Below are 12,177 nucleotides of genomic sequence, written 5' to 3'. Positions count from 1 at the left end.
CAGGTGACGACAAGGCAGATAGCTAGCAACCTCTAAGGCCAGGAATCAGTCACTCAAAGCAGGAAGAGGAAAGTTTAACTGAGGAGGTGGGAGATACATTTGTATGACTCAACTTCGGTGAAATTTCGGCGAAAAGTTCAGTCGTCATTATTGAAAGTGAAGCAGAAAGTAGAAAGCAAAGCACGAAGTGGAAAGTGAAGCAGGAAGTAGAAACAAAAATTGGCCCGACTGGCAAAAAAAGACACGGCACCGACTAGCATTTGCGTGGCGTTTTTACAGAGCGAGCCGGACTGATGAGCGCACAAGTATAAATGGCTCGCGCCAGCAGACTTTGCAAAATGTCAAAATACCCCAAGCCAAAACCAAATAGGGAGAGAGCAGCACTTTAAAATGAAACAGCAGCAATAAGTGCTTATGAATTCCATTTTTTCGCATTCAGTTTGAAAGCTGGGACAGATTAAGAATAAGGAAATCAAAGGGGAGAAACTCAGCTGGGATTCATGCCATGCAGGGAACATCTAGCTCCAGAGGTGTTGAAGGCAGCCGCTCAGCAATGAGAAAGCACACCTCTAATCGCTTGTTGATGTTACAGAAGAGACCGGAGGGGTTCAAAAACGAATAAGTTTGGGCTCGGATTGAGGGCCAGCATAAAGCAGTGAGGAGGGAAACTTTTTTACAGCGTTTGCCAAAGGGTTGTATTTCTACTCCTCCATTGGTTCTGGCACTCATAATCCCAGGTTTGAGGACGAGCAGTTTGGACCAAAGGTGAAATTTCAGGCAAGAAAATAAGTTCTGTGTATGAAATTGGAAGCGCTGATGAGGTACTGAAAGCAAGTTATGCATTCAGGCAGGAACTCCTGTCAAGAACTGGCTTGTAATGTTAGTGAAGCAAGATGGATGAAATGAGGAGAAGGGATTTGTTGGTGGAAGGGATACGCATAACACTGCAACAGGGCAACAGGAGACTGGAAGCAGAAAGTCTTTAAGGGGAGACAGAGAAATAATTGTCTTTGGCAGCTTTTTATTGGACTGTGTGCCAATAAAACTCAATACATTTGACAGAGGGGAAAAACTGATGATGAAAGGTGATGGAGAAGGAAGATATAGATGGAAGGGTGGGATGGCAAGGAAAAAAGAGTATGAGACTGTTGCACTACTGGGATCAATTACTGGGAACTGTGAGTTATGGTATTTGCTGCACCAAGTGCCATGTGGCTTTATTGCACTGGGGCAGTGTTTGGAGGAAAGGCGAGATTATTAACCACAAAGAAAGGAGGATAAAGTGAGGTGGAGGAGGCCAACAAAGAATCAGAAAAGCACCATGAGAAAGAACGAGGCGCATAGTTTAGAAAGAAACAAAAAAACTAGGCAGAGGCCAAGAAAGATGAGTAAACCTTGAGGCTCTTTCTGCACCTCTCCACTTTCTCCATTTCTGCTTGTCTTGCACTTTCAAGCGTGGAGCCCATTAAAGCAGATGGCGGCGGTTACTCAGCGCTGATAATCAACAGAGAGAGGGAGAGAGCAGATTCACGGAGAAGAGACCTCGGGCCTCGTTTATTATGTTAGATTTTTCTATCGGATCTGACGGTGGTGTAATCTCTCAAAGTAGGAAGGAGGTGCAAGGAAAATCATTTAGACAATGAATAATCGCGTGTAGACGAGGACACAACTGATTTAGTTTACAATTTGGAGAAGATCATGGCCTATGACAAACAAAAGACCTAAAGAGTGTTAGTTATTCATAATGAGACAATAAACTTACATAAATTATAATTTTAACACATATATGAGTAAATCTGATTGTGATTTCTGGTTAGGGTTACGATGAGCAAACAACTTTTACAGACAATGTCTCACTTGATCCTCGATTTAATTCAAAAATGATAATATAATCCTTGATGAAATTAACACCATACAGAGGTTGCGCTAGACTTTTTCGTTGTCTGTCATTTTGACTGACAGGGTCATAAAAATCCCGTCATAACCTATTTTTACCCGTCACTTTAATTTTTTAAAATGATAACAAAGACATATTGAATATGTCTTTATTATCATTTTCCATCAATTTAATTTTTTTAAGTTTCATTAACTTTAAGTACTTTTTTCAGAAAAGTATTGACTTTAAATGGTAACAAACAACAACAACAAAAAAGTTTCAGCTGCCGACGGTTAATGCTGCCGACACGTCTTATCCGTACTCGGAACAGGACTGCTAGCGTAAACAGCTCTTAGACGGTACCGTAGGGTTGAAGTGCTTCGGTGGTATGCAAATCCCATTTTGGTAGCCGTTAGCTGCATAGACATAGACATATATACATATTTATTGTATATCTATGGTCTATGGTTAGCCGAGCTCTGACGTGTGCATCAGTATAATCGGTGTACCAGGAAATCGTGCACCGACAAAAGTTTCGCGATGTTTGGAACGCAAACTGCGATGAGAAACAAGAGCCAAATAATAACGTCACTCGCCACCAAATGGTCAGGGGTGTGAATTGCAATCTGTCAAAATGACGGCTGGCCTTCAGATTTTTCCGTCACATTAAAAAAAAAAAACGGTCAGTGGCGGAAAATATTCGGTTAACGCGACCCCTGACCATATGTGCCAGTATGTACCTTGAGATCCATGGGCAGAGGTCTATTGTCTGTTCCAGTGGCCTGGGTGAAAGCAAAAGGGGACAGAGTGTCCGTTCTTAGGGCCACATTAAATCTCTCCTTAAAACATACGTTTGTGTTATATACGGATAGCCTTGCCTGGTTTTAACTGAGTTCTGAATTGTGTTTTGTGTGTTTTACCCTTGTCATTATCTTTGTTTTATGTGCCTCTTTCTAAAACTGCATATTTGTATTTGTTAAGTATTTTCTAAGATGGATTTGCAAAGTGCTATTGTGCTTAGTATTGGTATTATAAAAAAAAGCACAAACCTTTGCATACATGCTGCTGATGTGAGCACATTTTTGGCTCGTAGAGGTTTTGTTTGCATTGTATAGCTATAGTATGATACGCAGTTTGTCTATAACTGTGCCCTTTTCCTGTATATGATGTCTGTAAGCGTCTTACGTGTCAGCATGTTTGTTCTGTAATCCCCCGCAGCCACGTTACCAGGACAAATCCTTGCACATGTATTGTATTTAGGAAACAAAGAGATTGTGAATTATAGGCAGTTGCCCAGTGGAACAGCTTGCAGCCGCCGACGACTGTTTCCACTACTCGTAGCTCTGCGGCAAACACCTGTCATGAGCTTCCTAGTTTCCTATCGCTGACCCTCAAAGGGCTGGATGGAGTTCAGCAATGTGTTCCGCCAGACGATAAAAACGACAATGACAAACACTGCTGGGAACACATTATGACATTATATTTAAAATAGCAAGGACAGTTACACTCTGCAACAGAAGTAGGGCTCATGGCAGGGACAATAGCATGCTTGCATCAGTGACATGGATGTAGTAGTGGCAAACTACTGAAAAACATGGAGTCCACACCGGACTCTGTGGTTGAAAAATACAAAACATCACAAAGGGTCAGAAATTACACTTCATCTAAAGACCACTTGAGGCAGCCTCCAGAAGCAAATCCATTCCCATAGACCTCCGTGTTAAAATGTCCAACTTTACAATAGAAATGAACATTTAGAGCCTGGCACCAAAAAAACTTCCCCATTCCTGACAACTGTACAGGAGTTTGGGGGGATTTCTATATAGCTTATTTGTACTGATCATCCACAACATTAAAACCACTGACAGCAGAAGTAAATAACAATGTTCAATGTTCTGCTGGGAAACCTTTAGACCTGGCATTCATGTGGATGTTACTTATACATGTAGCACCCACCTAGACCAGACCAGGCACCCCCACCCCATAGCAATGACACTCCTTGATGGCAGCAGCCATCCCCAGCAGGATGCAGCCTGACACAGACACACACACAAAAACGATTTAGGAACAACTCAAAAAACATGAAGAACAGCACAAGGTGTTGACCTGGCCTCCAAATTCACTAGATCCCAAACTGATCAAGTATCTGTGGGATGACCCACAGAGGCCCCTCCCCTCAAAGGCCCCCACTAACAACATTCTGTTGCCAGACACCACAGGACACCCTCAGAAGGCCCATGTCCATTCTCTGATGAGTCACAACTGTTTTGGAGGCACAAGGGAGACCTACACAATATTAGGAAGGTGGTCATAATATTATGCCTGATGTTTCAAGGCTTAAAGTTATGCATAATTAGGGGGTGATTGCTTTGAAAAAGGGTGTAAGATGCCAACAGCCCTGAAACACCACTCTGAGCTTCAAAACGGTACTTCAGGAATTGTATGGGCATCACGGGGGGTTCAAGTCAATGACTCCAACCAGCCTGCTGGTACCAGAGGAACAGTGTCCTTTGAATATTTAAGGCAATTCAAACAACTAGTGTTTACGTAGCTAAGCTGACCTCCAATGGTTGTGTGAATAAGTGTCGGAAAAATCTCAGAAGTTTTCTTTTTTCATGTGTTTTACATTGTGAAACTTAACCATTATCTTTTTCTAAACCTAATTGTATTGTTTTGGTGCCTAACCAAACAAGTAGCAAACGGAGAAAAAAAGCAATGGTCCAACATGGGACACAGTCTTCTGGTCTGGTATTTAGCTTATAGAATAAAACTGTCCTTCCCTTCTCCTTCTCCCATTTGGATTTAGACCTTGTCGTTCTTTATGATAGCTGGCCAGCCTGCAAATTTGTGAATGATCACAAATGCCTCTTCTGCTAACACTCACATATGTTGTTTTGGGAGTAATTGGAAATCAACCGACTTTGTTGTTTGTGTATGAGGATGTACTGACTCCACCGAAGTCTTCCGACATGAGTTGTATCTCTGTGTTGGCTCACAGATTTGCTGTGACCCGCCACATTTGGATTTCCCCAAAATCAATTTTGCTAAAGTAGCCAGTGTTCTTCTCGAAAATTAGAACTTAAACACGGAATAACAAAGAAAATTCAAAGTTATAGTAGTTTCAGGGACAAAGGGTTTTCATATCAGCAGATTTTGCTCATTTACCATTTCCAAAAACTAATTATGGGAATTTTAAACAGTCATCGGAAGGCTTCTGAAGGTTATTAAAACAATTGCACTTTCCTCCATAGAAAAAATAAAGGACAGATGGCAAGAGGGAAGGAGAGCCACCGGAAAAACAAGAGAGATGGGGCCACAAGAGAGAAGTTTGGAGATAGATGATGATGATGGAGAAAGAGGAAGGGAGGTAATGATTGGAATTCATCCAATACCGCATGGATAAAGACATGAAAGAGGAGCAGAGTGAGAGAAACAGAAAAGGGAGACCCTGTGTAGTGGAAGTAAGGGAGGTCCAGAGGAGGCATGGAGAAAGAGAGGGAAGGAGAAGAAATGAAAAAGGAGAGAAGATGAGAAGGGGGACTCTGGAGGTGGGTGAGGTCAGGATTCGACCCCGTGGCGTCCCATGGTAATTGAGATTAGGTGGGGGTGGCAGTGGGACTGGAGGAAACAGGCGACATGATAATCAATTTGAGGCAGAATCGGAAACATGAGCCACTGAGGGGGTGTGTGTGCCTCGTTCCCCCTACCAGGCCTCCAGATGGCCCCGGCCCCAACCCTGTGTGGGCCCTGTCAGAGCACGGAGTTTGTGTGATAACGTATGTGTGCGCGTCTCGGTGTTTTGGAGAGACAATGCCATCTGCCAGGAGTGCAAGGGGAGTTCAGCAGATGCATTTACTGACTCTAGGGGCGCAGTTGTTCATGGGATGCATATACATTACTGCAACACAAACACATACGCATATATGCAGATGCGTTTTCCTATCATCATACAGCATACAGACACTGTCATGAAGTTGTTAACAGGTCTATTGTCTCTTCAAAACCTCTGGAGTGTCAAAACCACTTCATATAGCAGTTAAATTAACCCTTACTTGAAACTGTAAAACGATCAACAGGATTTTGACAAAGGTAAAATGACGCCCGATGTTGCGAGTGTGTGCCCTGTTCCTCACCTCCAAAACTGATTCTGACAGAAATCTGAGGGTGTCAGAAAAGGAGTCATATTTTTTTTAGAATCAAAGACCGATGGAAGATCAGCAAGTCATGTGTTCATCCACTGAGGGAGAAAATGAGTTCATGAGGCTGTTGATCATTTTTATTTTTTATTTTTTTTGTGTGTGTGTATGTTATCAGAGTCTAAACGCAGAGGCTGCATATCCACTCTATGAATCTTGGAATCCTTCAGGTACTATTGAAGGTAAACAGTCACAAAAATTTAAATGCTCTTCAAGCGCTCAGGCAGAAAAAGGATAAAAGCCTTTATTTAGTCAAGCATACTGGTTTAAAATGCTCGCTGGTCTCAACCTCAAAGGGTCTTCACAGCTCTTGATATGCTCTAATCCTACAACAGGAGCTCAAGCAGCGGCTTTTCCATTTCCCTCCTCCTTTTCCCTTCAGTAAATATTGGCTCCGTAATGAGGAGTTGTGGATCTTTTTGAAATAGTATTTTATATACAGTTTCTTGATCTTTGTGGCCTGGCTATCCGACTCAGTTCTTATCGAAATATGAGCCTGGTAACACATCATTTGGATTTCATTATGGGGCTCGTTTCAGCCAGTACGTAGAAGAAATAGTTCTACGCCCAACTGGATAGTCCTGCAACCAATCAGAGACATTTAGTTGCAAACAAAGTCCAGTCCATGGATCCATGGTGCTCAGATGACCTGTATGACAACATTGCTGTTACTCTTATGTCCATCACTGCATAAAGCCTGTGATTGATAAGGCATATGATTTGACTGGTCTGGCAGGTCTTTGCAGGAGGATAAATATAAATATATTGTTGTGAGAGGCTGGTGAAGATTGTTTAGGTCAAAATGTTAAGGTGAGACAAGTGTGTACGCGTTAGACTTTTAGCCTTCATTGATGGATATAATTTCTTCAGTTTCTATTAAACTACAAATAATTGAGTTTTCCTAAAAATGTCTTTCCTGTGTAGAGTTTGAGTGTTTCTATTCTGCTGACCACCGCTAATACTGTATGTACTAAAAGAAAGATGACCATCTCCAGAGCCCTTTAATGCTACCATGAAACTGTCATTGCTAACATGCTGTTATTACGGTTATAAGTAGCTTAACTTTTCAGCTGCAGCAGTTTCTTCTAATTGTGTTTCGTGCTGACATAGCTGCTTCTATTTAGAATAGGTATAAATGAAGCAGAGTGTAAAATCTGTAGATGAATATGCAGGTGGTTCAACAAAAGGCTTAATTAGACGTACAGCCTCTAATCTTCTGACTAAACTTTCAAGAACATTTGTCCTAAACTGAAAAAAAAAGAGCTGTAAGTGAGCATTTCCTCTTCCCTGCTTCTGCATGCATAATAACCTCGAGTCAACTCAATAAAGAAAACTACACTCAGTTGCATTAAATGTTGGATGCTGGATGAATGTTGTGGTATTCAGCATCGGTTTCAGTTATCAGAGAGCTGTTGATTCAAGCATGTTTTCATTTTGGAGGGTTGAGTTGTACCGCCGCATGTTCCTATTATTTTGACATTTTAGTCAGTGAGCCAGGCTTAATAACAGAAACACAGTTTAATGCAACCACAAACTCCATCCTCCAAAACATTCATCTGTTTTTACTAATGTATCTAATGTTTTGTCAAGTGAGCGTATATTCTTCTAAATCACCAGTTAGACACAGCATATCAGCACTGGGCAGAAGGTGTACTGGAAATAAAGAGGAGGCAGTTTGTTTTAGGTTGGATGGAAATTATTTTTCTCCACCTCACAGGTATTAAGCACATTTTAAGAGAATCAAAAGATGTCTTCATTATGTAATAAATATGAAAGAATAGTATAGACACCAGTGTTTATTTCAGTTTCCCATAGATTTTGTAAAACTTAACAAACAGCTCCTCAAAAGTGAAACAAACTCAAGTAGAGCTCCCCCTGGTGTCTGGCTGCAGTATAGGTCATAAGCTCCACCTCCTCCATGTTAGTGGATGGGACTTGGGCCAAACTAAAACACTAAAATATACATCAAATAAAAATTTCAAGGATGGTTTCTGTCATTTTGGGTAGTTAATATAATGCTGATGCATGTTCAAGTGTCTATTTTTCTGAGAAGTTTTGTTTTAGGTAGTTATTTGACTCTATTGAAAAAGGATGTGACATCATGATTACAGTGTATAATCCAACATTTCCTTGTAACTGGTGGAGATAGAGCAGAGCACAGTATATAAAAACGTGAGTGAGTCTGGAGGAAGTGTGAGCCGGTCATCAATAACGCAGCTCCACATGGCTCCACTCTCGGATCGTACTGCACAGACTCTGGCACCAAAGTCGTAAGATGACGCCGCCCGTTTGCCCGGGAAAATAGCGTCAGTTCGACCAATGCAAGGAAGTGGGGACAAGTAGTCTATATTTATATATAGTTTATGTAATATCCACACCGCTTATGTTGAAAGTCAAACATATATATAGAAGAAAATCATAACTGTAATGTTACAAGAAAGTCTTCATTTAAATGTCAGCCATTTAATGTAATTATTAACATATTTTTATAGGTATAATTGTAGTGTGGCAGCATAGTTGCATAGATTTTAATTCAGCGCAGAGCCCTTTTCTATTGAATCGAAATGCCAAATGAGCTGACACAGAGAGGATAGAGGGGGCAAGAGTACAGAGGAGGGGGCAGTTGGAAGTCAGTAAGGTGAACCGGGTCGAGGAGAAGGAAGGGAAGTAGTGGGACAAATTGCAGACGAGTGAGTCAGCATTGGCATTCATCCTCAGGACCTCCTCCTCTCCCTTCGCCAAATAATACATCACCGGACCATCAACTCCCACCCCCACCATGCATCGCTGTGTCTCTTTTATTCTCCCTCCCTCCTTCCTCTCCGCCCTCGTCTTGATGCGTTGAATCTTATTAACACGGTTTGCTCGGGACAGCACAACAGCCCATCAGCAGATTGGTTGCTATGCCAGGCTTCATCCATTTTAACTGGTGCTCATTAAGGAGCTATGTTTTTTGCTTCTGAAAAAAAAAAAAAAAGAGAGGTCCATGAAAATGTTAATTAATGGCAGATCAAGGAGAACACTGGAAATTAGTCTGGGCTGCATCAGAGGCGCATACGCATTCTGCATTTACACATAGATCCATGTCTGGTTAGCCAGCAGGGCTGCTGTTTGATGCAGGCTGAGCGGGACGTGAGTCTGGGTCTTGTGTTGAGTTGGCACAAACATATGTACACACGCGAGCTGGCGCGCACACACACACACGCAGACAAAGGCAGACCAATGTTTTTCTAGGGATATACACCAGTATTGAAAGAGCATCATTACACTCTCTCTTTATTTCTGTACAAGCTGTGCTGGAAACACTGCAGCCTGGAGAGCTGAATCGCTATTGTTTCGCAGTGATATTATCTGAAAGTGTGTTCTCAGTATGCTGTGTAGTGTCACTCTGATACTCGATGTCTATCCTCCTGCAGATAATGATATTTGAGAGTCAAAAAGATTCACTGAACTGTTGTCTTTGCCATTAGTTCAGTGCCAGGAAGTACAACATTACTCCCCTGGCTAGCTTGCTTAATCGGTTAGGAGTTGTATTTAATCATTATACAGAATTATCCATCTCAGAATTAAGCAGTGCCACTTAAAATGTTTTTGTGTTTGTGCCTTTATTTATTCAAGAAAATTTGTAATCTGTACATATAGGTTAAGCAATAGCAAATAACTTTTTTTCTGCTGATCCTTTCTCATTTTCCCATGGTTAAAACATGCTTTGGGTGTGTTCTGTTTCTAACACTCAACGAAAGTTTACTTCAACATTTTTCACACTAACCCCACAGTCAGTGGTTTGAGTTCATTTATTCTATGGGGCCACCGCAGCCCCAGGAGTCTCTAGCATGCTAACATTAGCTCGCTAAACAAGAATAATAAGAATACTAGTTGATTGCAAGCGATCATAAAGGGGTCCATGCCGTGGCCAAGTTGTCCCCGAGCGGGACGCAGAGGTATAAGTCACCAGCAGCGCCCCCTACAGACCGTATTGCACAAAACGAGGTATGAGCCAAAACGTAAAGTGGCTTATTGTAGCGCCACCTAGCTGTAGGCATGTGTATTGACACCTTGGCAAAGTGACATGCTTCCAAGGCTTCTACCAGGTTACCAGGTTTGATGCCTCTTGCGAAGAAAAAGAAGAAGAAGAAGAAGAACAAAATCAATAGGGATCCTGCAACTTCGTTTGCATGGACCCCTGATAACTTGTGAAACCCTACGATTGTTTTTGGCGTAGATATCACAGAGACTTGTTGGTTTGGAGGTCAGGTTGGACCCAAATGCCCTAATGCGACGGGGATGAGGCAGGCATATTAAAAAAAAAATGGCTTTAATGAAAGCTAACAAACAGACAACAGGTAACTGAAGGCCCTACACATGGAGCAGGCTCAAATACAAGAAAAAACTAACTGAAAAGAACTAAAACCAAGACGAAACCAAAGAACACGAAGAAACACAGGGGTAACAAGCCGAGCAGGACAGATGAAACATAACAGCACAGGGGTGAGCTTGTAGGACAGGAGTTACACACAAAAACTCGGAAGGATTACAGAGAACAGGAGTTAGGAACAAGAAAACACGACAGAGAACAAAGGGAAAGGCAGGGCTATATATACACACGGTGGGCAGAAGGGTGACGAGACACAGGTGGAACGAATGAGGGCAATGAAACAATCAAAGGGGAAAACACAGGAAGTAACACTGAACAGGAAACCAACGAAGAACTTTACAAAATAAAACAGGAAACTCAAACAGGTTAACGGGAGATCTTCTAAACAGAACCATGACATTTGTATCTTCTTTGAAAGCCTTTTTCCTCTGTGACACTTAAAGTAGCCTTGAGCACTACAATATGCAACTTTTTTTTTTTAATTTAATACTTTATCTAACTTGTAAAGTTATATCTGGCTCCCTCTTATTGTCTTTTTGATGAAACTCCTAAAAGGTCACCATTAGAATCGTAATCTGCGCCATTCTCCCTCTTTATTCCTCCTTTCTCATCCCCCTTTTCCTTTCCTCTTCTCTCCATGTGTTTAGGTGAGCCTGCAGTGGCAAGAGAGAATAACTGCCTGAACGCCGCCAAGGCCTGCAACCTGAACGACACGTGTAAGAAGTACCGCTCGGCCTACATCAACCCCTGCACCACCCGCGTCTCCACAGCTGAAGTGTGCAACAAGAGGAAGTGCCACAAGGCCCTGCGGCAGTTCTTTGACAAGGCAAGCCACTTCTGACACAAGCTTATTAAAAAAAAGGACACACACACATACGCTGAAGGTTTTCCAAACAACTGATATCTTTATGTCCAGCACAAAGGACCTGCCTCCAAAAGGAAGAATGATTTTGAAGTGGATTTTTGAAGTTGGAGCGGTTGTCAGAATCACGATAAATAATCATGTGGGCCTTTTTTTTGGTTCACGGTTTGCTTTTCCATCACCCGGCTGTGACATTGATTCAGTCATCAAGCACAAAAGATGTTTTTGCTGTCTGTTCCATATTGTAAAGAATGATGTGAACCATTGTAATTACAACCCAGCTTCTGCAATGTTCCTTTGGAATTACTTTGCTGGCACTGCCTCAGCTAAGCAATAAATAAAAAAAAAACACAAAGAATGCATGACATTGTTAATCTTGGTGCGATGTATAATTTTGTTTTCTTTTTTCTGTGTGAACGGCCTTAAACTTTAAGTTTCCTTTGTGTAGGAGATAAAACTGTGATTATATTCTTCTATTGCGGCCCGACTGTCATTTGTTATGGCCCTGCTACCATCTACATTGTTATTCAACAGTTATGTCAGAATTTTTTTATTCTGTTGCTGTATTCAAGCAACACTGCAGACAAGAGATACATTTTTGAAATTTTAGTATTATGCTGTATTACCTTTTTTTGTGTTGCTTGTTTTACCTGATTATAAGTGCTAAATCAACAGGTTAATAGAACTTTCATTTAACTTCCCTAGCCCTCCAGCTCGCAGTAAATGAGCTGCAGCGAGTTTGTCTGGAATAATACAGAAGAAAGGGTGGTAAGCATGAGCAGCGATAGCCACTATCAACAACAAGAAATAATAGCTGCGTCATACCTCATCAACTAAAAATCCACAGAATGTCTCTGAAAGCACGGAA

The 12,177-nt window shown here is 41.6% G+C and overlaps 1 protein-coding gene across 1 annotated transcript in view; it reads left to right on the top strand.

Moving 5' to 3' along the window:
• The window catches only part of gfra1a (gdnf family receptor alpha 1a), a gene marked incomplete at its 5' end in the record, with an annotated part of 102,870 nt that overhangs the window by 65,731 nt on the left and 24,962 nt on the right, over nt 1-12,177 (top strand). The window contains one exon of the mRNA XM_084562143.1: nt 11,095-11,273. Coding sequence (XP_084418269.1) covers nt 11,095-11,273 — 179 coding nt within the window. The remainder of the gene's footprint in view (nt 1-11,094; nt 11,274-12,177) is intronic.

Source organism: Chelon labrosus, assembly GCF_963514085.1.
Source record: "Chelon labrosus genome assembly, chromosome: 15".
Lineage (NCBI taxonomy): Eukaryota > Metazoa > Chordata > Actinopteri > Mugiliformes > Mugilidae > Chelon > Chelon labrosus.
The sequence above is the reverse complement of the archived record's forward strand: the minus strand, read 5'-3'. Positions and strand labels throughout refer to the sequence as shown.